General features: G+C 43.9%; 1 protein-coding gene and 1 long non-coding RNA gene across 2 annotated transcripts in view; one reads left to right on the forward strand and one right to left on the reverse strand.

The window, feature by feature from the left end:
- LOC140421162 (E3 ubiquitin-protein ligase MSL2-like) overlaps nt 1-7,693 on the reverse strand; it is a 32,488-nt gene extending 24,795 nt beyond the window's left edge. The window contains exon 1 of the mRNA XM_072505617.1: nt 7,497-7,693. Within this exon, the coding sequence (XP_072361718.1) occupies nt 7,497-7,650 (154 nt within the window). The 5' untranslated portion in view covers nt 7,651-7,693. The remainder of the gene's footprint in view (nt 1-7,496) is intronic.
- A 3,535-nt stretch (nt 7,694-11,228) lies between these two features.
- LOC140421164 (uncharacterized) lies at nt 11,229-17,293 on the forward strand. Its single transcript, XR_011946681.1, has 2 exons — nt 11,229-11,410; nt 16,262-17,293. It is a non-coding gene; the product is annotated as an uncharacterized lncRNA (long non-coding RNA).
- Nucleotides 17,294-17,555: the final 262 nt, after the last annotated feature.

Consider the following 17,555-nt stretch of genomic DNA (forward strand, 5'->3'; position numbering starts at 1 on the left):
CCCCTTTGGCCCATCACGCTTGCACTGGTCAAAAACCACCTAACTATTCTAATCCCATTTTCTAGCACTTCATCCGTAGCCTTGTATGCCTTGGCATGGCAAGTGCACATCATAATACTTCTTAAATGTTATGAGGGTCTCTGTCTCCACCACCCTTTCAGGCAGCGAGTTCCATACTCCCACCACCCTTTGGGTGAAAAAGATTTTCCTCACATCCCCTGCTCCCTACCTTAAACCTATGCACCTGGTCATGCCCCCCCCCTCAATCTCCTCTGTTCCAGTTGGAGCAAATGTTGTTCCTATGTTTAAGAAGGGGAGCAAGGATAATCCAGGGAACTAAGGCTGGTGAGCCTTACGTCAGTGGTAGGGAAATTACTGGAGAGAATTCTTTGAGACAGGATCTATTCCCATTTGGAAGCAAATGGACGTATTAGCGAGAGGCAGCACGCTTTTGTGAAGGGGAGGTCGTGTCTCACTAGCTTGATAAGAGTTTTTCGAGGAGATCACAAAGATGATTGATGCAGGTAGGGCAGTGGACCTTGACTTGGCAGACTTGTGCAAAAGGTGAAGTCACACGGGATCAGGGGTGAGCTGGCAAGATGGATGCAGAACCAGCTAGGTCATAGAAGGCAGAGAGTAGCAATGGAAGGGTGCTTTTCCGATTGGAGGGCCGTGACTAGTGGTGTTCCGCAGGGATCAGTGCTGGGACCTTTGCTGTTCGTCGTATATATAAATGATTTGGAGGAAAATGTAACTGGTCTGATTAGTAAGTTTGCAGAGGACACAAAGGTTGGTGGAATTGCGGACAGAGATGAGGACTGTCAGAGGATACAGCAGGATTTAGATCGTTTGGAGACTTGGGCGGAGAGATGGCAGATGTAGTTTAATCCGGACAAATGTGTGGTAATGCATTTTGGAAGGTCTAATGCAGGTAGGGAATACACAGTGAATGGTAGAACCCTCAAGAGTATTGACAGTCAGAGAGATCTAGGTGTACAGGTCCACAGGTCACTGAAAGGGGCAACACAGGTGGAGAAGGTAGTCAAGAAGGCATACGGAATGCTTGCCTTCATTGGCCGTGGCATTGAGTATAAGAATTGGCAAGTCATGTTGCAGCTGTACAGAACCTTAGTTAGGCCACACTTGGAGTATAGTGTTCAATTCTGGTCGCCACACTACCAGAAGGATATGGAGGCTTTAGAGAGGGTGCAGAAGAGATTTACCAGGATGGTGCCTGGTATGGAGGGCATTAGCTATGAGGAGAGGTTGAATAAACTTGGTTTGTTCTCACTGGAACGACGGAGGTTGAGGGACGACCTGATAGAGGTCTACAAAATTATGAGGTGCATAGACAGAGTGGATAGTCAGGGGCTTTTTCCCAGGGTAGAGGGGTCAATTACTAGGAGGCATAGGTTTAAGGTGCGAGGGGCAAGGTTTAGAGATGTACGAGGCATGTTTTTTTACACAGAGGGTAATGGGAGCCTGGAACTCGCTGCCGGAGGAGGTGGTGGAATGAGGGACGATAGTGACATTTAAGGGGCATCTTGACAAATACATGAATAGGGTAAGAGAGGGATACGGACCCCGCAAGTGCAGAAGATTTTAGTTCAGACGGGCAGCATGGTCGGCACAGGCTTGGAGGGCCGAAGGGCCTGTTCCTGTGCTGTACTTTTCTTTGTTCTTGGGAAACAACCCCAGTCTGTCCAATCTCTCTTCATAGCTAAAACTCTCCAGCCCAGGCAACATCCTGGTAAACCTCTGCACCCTTTCAAGTGCTATCACATCCCTCCTATAATGTGGATTCCAGAACTGCACACAATACACTAGCTGTGGCCTAGCCAACGTTTTATACAGTGACAGCATATACTTAAACCTCTATGCCTCAGCTAATAAAGGCACGTATACCATATGCCTTCTTAACCACTGAATCCACCTGCCCAGCTCCTTTACCGGTGTACATGCACACCAACGTCCCTCTGATCCTCGGTGCTTCCCAGCATCCTGCCGTTAATCATGTATTCTCTTGCCTTGTTTGTCCTGCCCAAGTGCATCACCTCACACTTATCCGGATTGAATTCCATTTGTCACTGACCAGCCCAACTATATCCTGTGATCTAAGGCTATCCTATTTACCACCCTACCAATTTTTGTATCACCCAGGAACTTACTGACCCACCCTCCAACATTCATGTGTAAATCATTTATATAAACCACAAACAGCAAGGGTCCCTGAAGGACCCCACTAGGCACAGGCTTCCAGTCAGAAAAACACTTCTCAACCATTACCCTCTGCTTCCTGCCACTCAGCCAATTTCCTTGGATCCCATGGGCTCTTACTTTTGTTATCAGTCTTCCAACTTTAAAGAGCCTTGTTGAAGTCCAAGTAGACTACGTCAAATGTATTGCCCTCATCTACACACCTGGTCACCTCTTCGAAAAATTCAATCAAGTTGGTCAGACCTGACCTCTGCTGCCTCTCAAAATGCAGATTAATTTTGTGTCTCAGAATTGTTTCCAATAGTTTCATCTGCACTGAGGTTAGATTGATTGACGTATAGTTTTCTAGTTTATTCCTTCCTCCTTTCTTGAATAATGGAATCACATTGGCTATCCTCCTCTTGACACTTCTGTGGCCAGAGAGGAATTGAATATTATTGCCGGGATACTAGGGATGGGAGATTTCAAATTATATATAGAGTCTGGAGAAGCTGGGTTTTAAATGTTTTAGAGTAGAGAAGTAGAGGGAGATTTAATAAAAATATTCAAAGTTATGAGAGGTTTGATAGGACAACCAAGGAGAAAGTTCCCTCTGGGAACCATCTGTCTTTGCAGTGCTAGATATTGAACTCTGAGGAGCTTAACAAAGCTATTGACCCGCTTTGCCATGGGAAAATGTCCATAGTGACAATTCCTGCTATAGTGCCTGAACTCATAAAGTACAAGAAACCAGCACTCCTGAAGAATCTGCAAGCTTCTTTACTTCCACTAGAATGATGGGGCAGTGACCAAGGAAATGCATTTTACAAGATTGGACCCTATACAAGGACAACTATAGTGGTTACAACAAATATTGAGGCATCTCCTTACTGAGCACTTAGGAAGTGTTTGTCCACATTGTCCTCATCAGACTGCAGTTGCTGACTGAATGCATCTACCCTGAATCAGTGTTGTTTCAGACCTGGAAGGTCTACAATTGTTATGATCTTTTCCATTCGGCAGTTGTAATGGAAATGCTGTGAACAAAGGAGACCACTATATATTGTCTTTATTGACCTCACCAATGCATTCAACCATGTGAGCAAAGGTGGCCTATTTAAGCTGTTATAGAGGAAATTGGCTGCCTGCTGAATGTGACCTCTTTCCATGGCAATGTGATGTGTAAGGTCAGCCATGACGAGGCAACTTAGAAACTCTTTTGAGATCCACAGTGGGGTCAAACAGGATTGCTTTCTGACACTGACACTCTGGAATATTCTTTTCTTTGCTGCTGTGATATACCCCAAGTCATCTACAGAAGTTGTCTACTTATATACCGGAACTGAGAGAAAAATGTTTAGCCTTACTTACCTGAGATCCAAACGCGCACCAAGTCCTCATCAGAGTAGTTCAATGCTGATGATGCCACATTAGCATTCCATACCGAGGAACACATCAGCAGCAAATGAACAGACACTTTCACACATGCTAAGCAGGAGAAAAGGTTTAAGTTTCCACCTTCAGTGTCTCAGGCATAACTGCCACAACTTACAGGAGAAGGTAATCAACCCAGACTTCGTGGAACATGCTAATTCCATCAGCATAAACTCACTGCTAAGGCAACAACATCTGCACTGACTCAAGCACATTCATTGGATGAATGATGGTTGTATACTCAAATACCCTCTATAAGGTGAACTGGTCACACGGTCACAACTTGCTGGGCATCTACCAGGACACCAGCAAGCAAAATATGATGGTGGCATTAATTGACAATGAAAACTGGGAAACAGCTCCTGATGGATGTGACCTCTTGTTAGGAAATCAAAGGTAAGTTTTAAGGGATTTGAATTGGTAAACATTAGAAATACGGTATCATTTTAAGTGGGTTTAATGTAATGCTTCTGTGCCTGGAAGGGCAAAACCTATAGTTAGATTCATGCTGGACAAAGGTGTTTGTATGTGAAGGGGTTGGTTTCAATTCCAACTGTGATTCTATTGTGCTTAGAAAGGGTTACGGATTGAAGGGTAAATAGAAGTAAGTTGTTGCTGAACAATAGGAGGCCACTTTCCAGAGGGAAGGACTTTCCATTGTTCTTGGATTTAAATGGAAGTCTGAGCAGTTAGAGACAGGACACTGAGGAGTGAACCACTCTCAACTCTGCCAGAAGCTGGACAGGACAAGGGAGTTGCAAAGATAACAATCCAGATAACCAGGGAATTGGGACAGAATGTTTAAGACTGGAGTTAAGACAACGGAGACCAAGGTATATTCAGAAAAATTAAACAAGTTAAAAGACAATTGCAGTAACCAGATTTAAAGTTGAAAAGCAGACTTCAGAGGTAAATCAAAAGTGATGCCATTTTACTACAGCCTGGAAATCTGGAGTTAAAGTAATTGAGAACACTTTGTGCGGCAGTCAAGACAAAAACATCTTAAAGGGGTTGGTGTAAATCCTGAACTGAATTCACTGTTAAAAGTAGACTGGATGCTCTGTTTAAAAATCATTTGCAAAACTCGTACTGGATTTCAATGCAAACCGCGAAGGAAAAGAGAAGAGAGAAGATTTTAAAGTAAGTTTTTGGAGTGGAGTTTGGAAACTCTCATGGAACAATCTGGGAGAGTTCTGAGGAGAAAACCAGACACTAATTTGGGTTCAGAGCAGTGTGTGCATTTGATAACAGCCAATCTGTGTGCCTAAAGGGGGCTTTGTGTAAATGGGATCATTGCCGCTTAAAATATACATCATCCGCACGTGCGCCTACACCTCCCACACATGCACCGATCGCACAGGAAAAGATGGCGCCGGTTGTGCTGGACCGCATACCCGTCCACCTCGACCCCAACTCCTGGCCACCCCCTACTCCCCCCAGCCAGTGACACGGCTCTCGGTTGAGTATGGTGGTGCTGGACACTGTTCACATGCCCTCTCTCTCTCCGCAGCCGTCACGCCAGGCTCATGACTGCTCAGACCACACATGGCCCACGCCTTCGGGAACTCAGCTCATTGGAGATGGAGCATCGCGGTGGGCCCGATAAATGATATTCAAACGGGGTTGCAACTGCACGTGGTGTGAATCTCAATGTCACCGATTTGGAGGAGGCGGAACATCGCGACCCGGCGTCAAACCACCGCCTGCCATGATTTTGGCGTCAGGAGCCACTCTCCGCTGGATCGACGTTTCCCGATTTCGGCATCGGGCAAGAGAATCCCGCCCATGGTCTTTTGAGCCAGGGTTCCATTCAGGGATTTTCCCATCCAGTTTTAACACCAACTGGGGTTGTAACACTCTGAAGGCTGACTGCTTGGAAGCGCTTGAGAATAGGTAAGCAGAGACAAAAAGCTCAGTTCACCGAAAGGGTAGCCCAGAGAAAACAGTGATCAACAAATTATGCACCATCTGTCTTGTACCTTCCACTTCAGCAGAGATCACCATGACAAAATGTGGCTCCTAAGCTACACCAGGTGATGCTGGCTACCACAGCGCAAGCCATCATCTTACAAGATGGAAGGCTGCCACCACCCACCAAGTGTTACATGGAAAAACATGCGCACAGCAAGGTCCCAGAAACAGCACTGGGGTAAATGATCCCATGGCCTACTCTTGTTTCTATTTCTTTGTTGTCGAGTTATGGGTTAATAAGCGAACTGACCCATAAAACGATAACTGGTCATTGAACAGATCATTCATGAGGTCACATCGTTGAAATAAAACAAATTAAATGTGTGTAAAGGAATGTGTTTTACAAGTTAGTTGGAGATTTGTTTAAAAACCACAGGTTTCTTTCTTTTGTAGTACAGCTTGACCATCTATGCTGTATATGAATGCACTCGGCACCGTAAGTCCTCCATCAAATGTCTTATGCTTAAGTGGTGTGTGTCACTGTCAACAATGAAAGGAAGGAAGCTGACCAATAGTTGATCCAACAATACCTGTTTAGTGATGTTGTTTGAGGGATAAATATTGGCCAAGACACCATAACTATGAATTCGTGTAATCTTTTACATTTACCCGAGAGGGCAGGCTTTATAACATTCCTGTGAAGTGCCTTGGGATATTTCATTATGTTAAAGGTGCTTTATAAATACAAACTGTTGTTGATGTAACAGTTTGAAGAACAGAAGCATGGATTTGATTTCCATTAATTAATGATGCATTCTATGGTCTGCATTTTATCTTGCACCCTAAGAAAACTGTCATATGCAGTGTTTTCCAGTCATCAGAATGAAATCCAGCAAGGGACAAGTTTAGCCAATATATACATTTAGTGCAGAAGAGTTTATTAAGTTCAAGATGGAGAGCAGAATCTTCCAGTGATGTGCTCCTTTTCAAAACATTTAGTAAAGGAGTCTTAAGCACTGAACAAAAAACATTGGCTTGCTGATCTGTGAAATCTAAATCCTTTTCTGCATTCCTGAGACTAGCTTGGTTTATAGAATTGAAAAACTTTTGTCAGTCATGTCTAACATCCAACTAGAACGGGATGTTCCAGCATCAGATCAGTTTGTTCATTGTCAACTCGGAATCAGCACAGATCTAATAAACAACCTGTTGTGCAGTTTTGGAAGTTGTGAGTTTTACTCCTGGAACAGGTTAAAAACAAAAAATACATTCGAGGTAACGACTAAGCTATTCTTTCCACAGCCAGTGTAAGAAAACAAAAAATTATGAAAAACATTAACATCTAACAACCCGCAAACGAGCTGGTGAACCATTTTTTTTGTTGGCGCTCTTTATAGGTTGACTATTTTGCTGGGAGACTAATTTATCTTTCATCGAATGAGGCAAAGCCATCTTTTCGCATGTGCCTGGTGCAAGCAACAGGGGCCTTGGTTCAACATCTATTCGGAAAAGTCATATTTCAGGAATGCAGCATTCCCCTCAGTAAAGCAAAACAATGTGCCAAAACAGATTGTGTGCTGGAAGGGTATGAACGCCGTCAGTCCGCCGAAAATACCGGTACTATTTCCTGAAACCAGTAATCGATCCTGCTCTTCCCCAACGCCAAGGGTTCTCTCACGTGTACCAGTGACCACAGCAATCAGATTATTTTTGGTGGGGTAGGTGGGTGGGGTTGAAGTATGGAACCAATTCCATTGTGCCGACAGGGCGGTGCAGACGTTTCATCCGCCTGCAACAAACTTCCAATTGAGAAACACCAGAGCCATCCAATGCCATCACTGACTCGCTCTGACTTACACCAGGTAGCTCCGCTAGTTATCAGGTTAAGGCGCCTGCTGAGTGACTGCCCCCGTTCCCCGGGTGTGGCTGGTACCGACCAAAGTCGCTCCGCTTACCACACACGGCGCAGGAAAGCGACTGGCGCAGGTAGGGCAGCAACCGGCACAGATCCGCCTGCACCTGCTCCGCTTCGGCGCCGCTCCTCGCCGACAGCAGCATGGCGCAGCGGCACGCGGCGATGTAAATCTCAGTGGCGCCGGCCGGGTTCATCGCCGCCTTGCGAAGAGGACAAAATGGCCGGTGATGCCTGCCCCGGGGGGGGGCAGCGAGATCCCGCCCTCCCCTCGGGATTATCCAATAAAGATGCGAATACAGTTTAAGCCAGGCGGCGATTGGCCAGTTGCGATGTCAATCGTGCTCTCGGCGGGAAGCTGCTCAGTTCCAATATTGTGGGAGTGTTCCAAGGCGGCAGCCATTTTAAGCAGCGGCAGGGAGGCTCAGCAAACACCTTTCACACAGTGGAGGTAGCACAGCCACTGCTTTCAAATTGCAATCGGGAAAAAATGATGTTTTTCGTTAAGGAAAATAAAATGCCGCAAATATCCAGCAAAGAAACCGGGTGAAGGGCCTTCAAACCTCTGCTTGGTGAGGCTGAATCCAACCAGCCTTGGAAATAAAAACAAAAAAATGCTGGAAATACTCAGCAAATCAGGCAGCATGAATAGGGAAAGAAAACAGTTGACACTGCAGGGTGGGAAGTTAGAAATATAAAGTATATGGGGGGGGGGGGGGTTATCCTTCATAAATGTAAGTGTGATAGGAGATATTGAAGGGCAGAAGAGATTGTCTTCCGTGGTCAAGGATATTGATATGGAGATGCCAGTGTTGGACTGAGCACAGTACGAAGTCTTACAACACCAGGTTAAAGTCCAACAGGTTTGTTTCAATGTCACTAGCTTTCTGAGCGCTGCTCCTTCCTCAGGTGAATGAAGAGGATATTGATGGTGGGGGTAACAAAAGATGTACCTTGCTGCTGACTGAAAGCAACAAAAACGTAGCAAGAAAATGGAGGAAAACACCTGAAAAACAAAAAAGTTGTGTGAAAACGTCTTTCAAGTCAGCATTTCACAGAATTGCTTCAGTGATTGTTTCTTTTCAAATTTTGAATATTTCTACCTCATCTCCAAGAGTTCCAACTTCAATATCTTCATAGCAGAAGATTCTCATCCCTAGAACCATTGTTGCAGCTTCTTCTGCACTCTCCAATGCATCCCATTCTTGTTAACATCTTATGCACTCTCCAATGCCTTCATAAATGTAGCACCCAGAACTATGCAGCTGAGATCGAACTGATGTCTTACAAGTTCAACATAACCTATTTGCTCTTCCGCTTGTATCCCTACTAATGAAACAAGGAATACTGTATGTTTCATTAACTGCTTCCTCAGCCTCTCCTGCCACCTTTAATGCGCATACACATCCAGATTCCTTTGCTCCTGCAGCCCCTTTAGAACAGTACTCCATGTTATTCCTACTGAACTGTATCACCTCACACTTATCCACTTTGAACTTCATCTGACATCTATCTGCCAACGTGTTCCCTTTTAAAGTTCTACACTGTCCTCACAGTTTACAGTACTTACAAGTTGCATATCATTTGCAAAATTTGAAATTGTTCCCTACACCTATGTCTGGATCATTAATATATCAGGAAAAGCAAGGGTCCCAATATTAACCCCATAGGAACTCCATTACAAACCTTCCTCCAGCATGAAGAACATCGATTAACCATTATTCACTGACTCAGCCAATTTTGTATCATAGAATTTACAGTGCAGAAGGAGGCCATTCGGCCCATCGAGTCTGCACCGGCTCTTGGAAAGAGCACCCACTCAAGGTCCACACCTCCACCCTATCCCCATAACCCCACCCAACAATTTTGGACACTATGGGCAATTTAGCATGGCCAATCCACCTAACCCGCACATCTTTTGGACTGTGGGAGGAAACCGGAGCACCCGGAGGAAACCCGCGCACACACGGGGAGGATGTGCAGACTCCGCAGTGACCCAAGCCGGAATCGAACCTGGGACCTTGGAGCTGTGAAGCATTTGTGCTATCCACAATGCTACCGTGCTGCCCCAAAGTTAGAATACCCAATTAGTATTTTTCCAATTAAGGGGCAATTTAGCGTGTCCAATCCACCTACCCTGCGCATTTCATAGAATTTACAGTGCAGAAGGAGGCCATTTGGCCCATCGAGTCTGCACCGGCTCTTGGAAAGAGCACCCTACCCAAGGTCAACACCTCCACCCTATCCCAGTAACCCCACCCAACACTAAGGGCAATTTTGGACACTAAGGGCAATTTATCATGGCCAATCCACCTAACCTGCACATCTTTGGACTGTGGGAGGAAATCGGAGCACCCGGAGGAAACCCACGCACACACGGGGAGGATGTGCAGACTCCGCACAGACAGTGACCCAAGCCGGAATCGAACCTGGGACCCTGGAGCTGTGAAGCAATTGTGCTATCCACAAGGCTACCGTGCTGCCCTTATCTTTGGGTTGTGGGGGTGAAACCCACATAGGCACGGGGAGAATGCGCAAATTCCACACGGACAGTGACCCAGTGCCAGGATTCGAACCCGGGTGCTCAGCGTTGCAGTCCCAGTGCTAACCACTGTGCCACCGTGCGGCCCGGTATCCATGTTAGTACTATGTAAGGAGTCTGACAACACCAGGTTAAAGTCCAACAGGTTTGTTTGGAATCACTAGCTTTCTGAACGCAGCTCCTTCATCAGGTGAGTGAGGAGGTGAGTTCCACAATGCCTTCACATCCTTCATAAATGTAGCCACCTCTTCACTCACCTGATGGAGCTGCGCTCCGAATGCTAGTGATTCAAAACAAACCTGTTGGACTTTAACCTGGTGTTGTAACACTTCTTACTGTGCCCAACCCAGTCCAACGCCGGCATCTCCACGTCATATCCATGTAAGGAACATTTGTCATGGTTTGTAGATTTGTGCTACCAAATTTTTATTCTGAAATGTTGGTATGCTGTTTCTTTGGCACAGGGTGCCTTGTGATACCTCAGTTAAATGGCCAATGGTTTCAAATTGTGTGATTGAATGTTGACAATGGAACCACAGTTAGTCCCAGTCCTTTCCCCTCACCCCCTTGGGTAGAAAGAATAGAAAAGCAGCAGATTTATTCCATGAATGATAACTTTTCTCACAAGTCTGTTGTGCGGATCAGTTTTAAGAGCTTGCATATGTAATGTTTTTAATGACTGCAAACAGAGTATCACAGCCATGAAAATACTTTCTAAAATATAGTAATTGCAGTAACATAAGAAACAAAGGGGCTAAATTTCACACAGTATTGAGCTGAAGGACTTTGTTTTTTTAAGAAGTGACATTAACATACAATTACTAGGAAAGACAGCAGGAACACTCCCCTCCCATAATTTGAATAGTGCCAATTACTTTCACCCGAGGGGCTGGTAGTGCTTCAGTTTAATACTGTATCTGAAAGACAGCAACTATGTCAGTTCAGCACTCACTACTGCAGTGTCATATGTGAATTTAGATATCTGAAGTGGGGCTTGAGCCTTCTGACTAAAGTGTGCCACCACTACACTGATGCCTCTGCAGGATCAGTTGTCTTGTTTAAGATAGCAGAATTGTGACAACACAGCAGAGAGAACACATCTGAAGTGGAGATTAATTCATATTCATAACGGACAGCTTTCAGAATTTATAAATAACCACGATTTCAACTACATTGTGTTTGAGTTTAAACTTCAAGAATCAAATAAAATAATCAGGCTGGTTCTTCATCAAGAAATCTAATTTACAAATCTATTATGCTCCTACTTCGCCACTCAATACTGTAATCCAGCTTTCTCCCTACTATAGGAAAAACACTCCTGGATTTGGCTGAAACCACCATCCACAGGCCCAGGATGCAAAGGATCCACAAACAATTGCTCCCATCACTTCGTCTTCCTTGACCTTGCCTATCAGGTAACCGGGGGGGGGGGGGGGGGGGGGGGGGGGTGGAGAGAGCATGTCTCATTTGCACTGAAACATCATCCTACACTCTAGCCTGGACTTACCCAGGTGTCCCAATGTCCAAAAATTATAGCAGTAACCAGCTAGATTACACTTCCAATTATCGAGTCATTTTTCTTATTTTGGAGGATTCCCTGCCACATTTGCCAGCATTACAATGCCTGCACCTCAAAAGTACTTAATTAACTTTGGAGTGCTTTATGTACAAGTTTTTAATTCTTTGATGAAGTTAGAGGATAGACATGGGTAACAGCAAATGGATTTTCAAAAGGACTTTGATAAGGTAGACTCATGACTAATGTCAGAGTATGAAGATGGTAGCCAAGATGTGGAGATGCCAGCATTGAACTGGGGTGGGTACATTAAGTCTTACAACACCAGGTTAAAGTCCAACAGGTTTGTTTCACCTGAGGAAGGAGCTAGTGATTCGAAACAAACCTGTTGGACTTTAACCTGGTGTTGTAAGACTTAAGAGTACGAAGAGTAAGGGGACAAGTAGCAAAATGGATGGCAAGCTGGCTACAAAAGAGTTTGGTTAAAGGTAGCTACTCAAACTGACAGAAGGGGGCAGTGGTGTTCCACAGGGATCAGTCCTGGGGCTGGATACAATTTACATTAATGATTTGGACTTAGAATTGCAAGTACAATTTCAAAATTTGCAGCAACAAATTGGCAAGTAATAAATAGAGGAGGAATGTCACAAAATACAGGTTAGGCTGCAACACAAGTGTTTAATTGGCAATGAATTTCAATGGAAATGATTGTGATATGGTGCATTGTAAGAGGAAGAGAAGAATAAGGAAGCGATACACTGCTTGTATAATAAAGACGCTGAATGAAGTCCAGAAGAAAAGAGATATCCAAGAGCAGTGATACATTAATCACAAAAAGGTGGCGACACATTAACAGGGCCATAAAAAAAGCAAAACAAAATCCCAGAGATTCATTTCTAGAGGGATAGGACTGAAAATCAGAGAACTCATGAAACTTGTATCGAGCCTTGGTTAGAACACACTTGGTAGTACTGTGCACAGCTCTGGTCTCCATGGTAGATTATATACAGTAGATCCTCACAAAGTTATAGTTGCGTTCCTGAAAATCATCCTTATGGTCATCAGGTTCCTATGGGAATCAATGTTAAAACTGGACTTTTGCACCTGGAAAAAACAATGTACAGGTTGGAATACCGAACCAGACATGTGTAGCAGTGTGCATAAGTCTTGTTAGGTACTTAGGACCTTTCTCAGCAGACAAAATATTGAAACATAATCAGCCAAGTTCCATACATTCATAGATGAAATGATCATTAAAATAACATTTAAAAATACAAAATATTGTAAGTGTAAATAATACATGTTAAAGAAATTACACTCATTCAGTTTGACTGGATCAGACTTCATCTAGTGGCAGAAGTTGGTCAGTGCAGGTAATTCAGAGCGGGAGTGAAAAGAGGAGCAGCAGCTGAAGCCCCCATAATAATAATCTTTACTGTCACAAGTAGGCTTACATTAACACTGGAATGAAGTTACTGTGAAGAGCCCCTAGTCACCACATTCCAACGCCTGTTCGGGTACACAGAGGGAGAATTCAGAATGTCTGAATTACCTAACAGCACGTCTTTCGGGACTTGTGGGAGGAAACCGGAGCACCCGGCGGAAACCCATGCAGACACAGGGTGAACGTGCAGACACCACAGAAAATGACCCAAGCCGGGACTCGAATCTGGGACCCTGGAGCTGTGAAGCAACAGTGCTACCCACTTTGCTACTGTTCTGCCCAGCGATGGCAACAGACACCAGGGACATTAATGGTAAGAAAGAGAATGCAAATGGGAGCAGGGATAAGAACAAATTCAGGACTGAGGTTGTATGCAAGGCCGGGAGCGAGGGTAAAAAGGACGTTAGCACTGAGGACAGAAGCGTGATGGAGCAGCTAAAGAGTCCCTGGTGTTTGCAAAGGACACTTGTGATTTTAGAAGGAAGAATGGAGGATGGGAACATTACAGGGGGTAGCTTCAGCACAGGGCAGGAGCACTGGGGAAAGGTGTATTTTCTTTTCATGCAGGCCAAAGAAGAGGACATCTATGGCAAATAATGTTAAGTTGAAACTCGTAAATAATATTGTCACTACTATTAATGATGTTGGAGTGAAATAACTGAGTGAAAGTTAAGTGGGGGCTTAATGGGGAAAGTTGGATGATGCTACAACTGAAAGGATATACTGATCAGGAAGCTCTTTACCGCATGCGGGAAGAGAAGATTGAATGATGACCCCATGGAGGACAGTGAAATAATTTGATGAGGTAGATCGCTAAAAAAAAGTTTCCACTCGTGGGAGAATCCAAAACTGGAGGTTATATTCCTAATAAATCCAGTACGGAATTCAGGAGGAACTTCTTTACTCAAACTGTCCAGAATGTGAACACTTTTACATGGAGTAATTTATGCATTTGAGGTACGGCACAGTGGTTAGCACTGCTGCTTCACAGCTTTAGGGTCCCGGGTTCAATTCCGGCTTCGGGTGACTGTCTGTGTGGAGTTTGCATTTTCTCCCCGTGTCTGCATGGACTTTCCTCCGGGTGCTGCAGTTTCCTCCCACAGTCCCAAGGAGTGCAGGTTAGGTGGATTTGCCATGCTAAATTGCCCCTCAGTATCTAAAGGTTAGATGGGGCTACGGGGATAGGGTAGAATTGTGAACTTAGGTAGGGTGCTCTTTCCAAAGGCCGGCGCAGACTCGATGGGCCAAATGGCCTCCTTCTGCTCTGTAAATTCTATGATTCCAAGGGAAAGTTAGACAAGCACAAGGCAGAAAGGAATAGGATATATGGATGAATAAGATGAATAAAATGGGAGGAGGCCTGTGTGGAGATAGCAGAACAGAATAGACGATCTGGGCCGAATGGTCTGTTTCTGTGCTGTGCACTCGGTGTAATGAATAATAAATAATTGATGATAGCTCTATGTATTCATACCTTTGAAATTTTGCAGTAAATCTCAAACTTCAGACTAAATGGAAGAGGGGTTTGTGTTTCCTTTTAAAAATGAGTACATCACATTTTTTTTCCTGCAAACTGTTTTCTCGTTTACCTCCTCCTTTCCTGAAAGTGATTCATGCTGGAGTGGGTTTCATCGCAGCAGTCTCGACTCCCTTTCTTCACATACAAGCCTGTAAGGCAACTGGGTAGCATCAAAATTGAGCTGATCTTGTTCTCACCTGGGAACAAATACGCACTATCCACTAGGCTAAATGTTACATTTCCAGACGTTCACAAGGTATTTTTTCACATGTTTTGTACCGGAGACTACTCCTTCAAGAAAACACTTAGCTCTGACACATTACTGCGATTTTACACACACATGCTATTGTAATGTTGCCCAGCATTGAACAGAAACCAGTGTTACTGCCAGTATGGGAATGGTACAAGGTTGTGTTCACCTGATTTTTAGAAAAAATATACACAAACTTTGTAATTTAAGATTATAAACCTTGAAAGAGCTTTATTGAAATCAAAAATTAAAGCCAAAAGATCACTTCATAAATATTTTGATATGGAGTACAGCTATTTCTTCTTCACAAGTAATAGATTGCTGCTTACTGAGGATTCCTTGAACTTCCTGATTATTGATCCTATTACACAACTCAGGATTGAAGAAAAAAGTAAAAGGCTCAGTAGCAGTTTTAAGGATTTTAAGCATCCACTTTATAAAGGAAAATTTGGACTATTTGCATATATCTTTCCTAACAAATTCCTAGAAATAATTTGTTTTGCGGCAGAAGTATCTAACAGTTGTATCCCACTACTCTGTCTGCTTTCTTATGATGTGGAGATGCCGGCGTTGGACTGGGGTGAGCACAGTCTTACAACACCAGGTTAAAGTCCAACAGGTTTGTTTCGATGTCACTAGCTTTCGGAGCGCTGCTCCTTCCTCAGGTGAATGAAGAGGTCTGTTCCAGAAACACATATCGACAAATTCAAAGATGCCAAACAATGCTAGGAATGCGAGCATTAGCAGGTGATTAAATCTTTACAGATCCAGAGATGGGGTAACCCCAGGTTAAAGAGGTGCGAATTGTCTCAAGCCAGGACAGTTGGTAGGATTTTGCAGGCCAGATGGTGGGGGATGAATGTAATGTGACATGAATCCCAGGTCCCGGTTGAGGCCGCACTCATATGTGCGGAACTTGGCTATAAGTTTCTGCTCGGCGATTCTGCGTTGTCGCGGGTCCTGAAGGCTGCCTTGGAGAACGCTTACCCGGAGATCAGAGGCTGAATGCCCTTGACTGCTGAAGTGTTCCCCGACTGGAAGGGAACATTCCTGCCTGGTGATTGTTGCGCGATGTCCGTTCATTTGTTGTCGCAGCGTCGGCATGGTCTCGCCAATGTACCACGCTTCGGACATCCTTTCCTGCAGCGTATGAGGTAGACAACGTTGGCCGAGTCGCACGAGTATGTACCGCGTACCTGGTGGGTGGTGTTCTCACGTGTAATAGTGGTATCCATGTCGATGATCTGCCACGTTTTGCAGAGATTACCATGACAGGGTTGTGTGGTGTCGTGGTCACTGTTCTGAAGACTGGGTAGTTTGCCTGTGTTGTCATGTGTTTCTGGAACAGACCTCTTCATTCACCTGAGGAAGGAGCAGCGCTCCGAAAGCTAGTGACATCGAAACAAACCTGTTGGACTTTAACCTGGTGTTGTAAGACTTCGTACTGTGCTTTCTTATTGCTACAGTAGGGAAATAATGTCCGATTTAGGTGTTGCACCTTTAACTATGTTCATTTCCAAGTTTTGTTTTGCTACAGGAATAGATCTGCAACCTGTCAAGCCTGCTCCACCATTCAATATGATCGTGGCTAATCTTGGGCTTCAACTCCACTTCGTTCCTGCTTCCCATATTCCCCCGCGATTCCGTGAGAGACCAATCATCTAATTATCCCCGTATTGAATGTATTCAATGGTGGAACATCAACAACCCTCTCGGGTAGAAAATCCCAAAGATTCATAACATTTTGAATGAAGCAGTTTCTCCTCATCTCAGTCCGAATGCATGGCCCCTGATCATGAAACTGTGCCCCCATGTTTTAGATTCCTCAACCATCAAAAACAACCTCCAGTGTCTACCCTGTTGAGCCCCTACAAAATTTGTATATTTCAATGAGACTGCCCCTTATTCCTCAACACCAGAAAATACGGGCCCAATTTACTCAGCTTTTCAGAGGACAATCTCCTCATCCCATGGACCTTTGCTGTACCGTCTCCAGTGGAAGTATTTTCTGAGCACCCTAGAGTCCCAATATGCAAAAATACATTGTGTTTTTTTAAAAAAAGTATAAAAATGTTAATTATTGGCGTGTTCTGAAGATTCAATCCTGTTCACTTTCAGATTGCACATGAAATATGTACTTCAATTTAAAAAGGTTAGTTGTTGTAAATACAGCAATTGAAAGAGATATTTCAATTTTTAAAATATTAATTTCTGGGATGTGAGCATCACCGGCAAGGCCAGCATTTATTGCCCATCCCTAAGTGCTCTTGATATATGTATACTTTTCTGCAATATCACTGTACAATGAATACCATTGCACAACCTTATAGGTTTAAATTTTATTCAAAAAGTTACTGTTTCATGACATAAATACAAATCAGAACAGTACAATGAACAACAAAATATGGAGGACAACAGGATAAGGTAAATATAAAACATTTCAGTTGGTTGAAAACATACAGTTTGAAGAACTGCCTTTACAACGAAACAAACTTTTTTTGAAAAAGTAGAAAAGTCTGCTTTCACTGATTTTTAAAAATCATATATACAGTCCTCAGCAGTTCTTTAACGCAGTGGTGCAAGGAACACTAAAGGCAGTACTGCCAAATATGAGCAATGTTCTTAAAGTGTGTAAAAGCAAACTATTCTTCAGAAGACAGCCATTTATTCATGGCATATCTAATGAACTAATAATAAAATTTGATGCAACAGCCAAGTTTTTATTTTTGGCAAATAAAGCAGAATATCTTTCCAATTGAAATAAAACAAGATTTTTGCAGCAATTGGAGTTGAGGTTATGTACTGCAAGCAGTTTAAGGCATGGAATGATT

Source organism: Scyliorhinus torazame, chromosome 5, assembly GCF_047496885.1.
Source record: "Scyliorhinus torazame isolate Kashiwa2021f chromosome 5, sScyTor2.1, whole genome shotgun sequence".
NCBI lineage: Eukaryota > Metazoa > Chordata > Chondrichthyes > Carcharhiniformes > Scyliorhinidae > Scyliorhinus > Scyliorhinus torazame.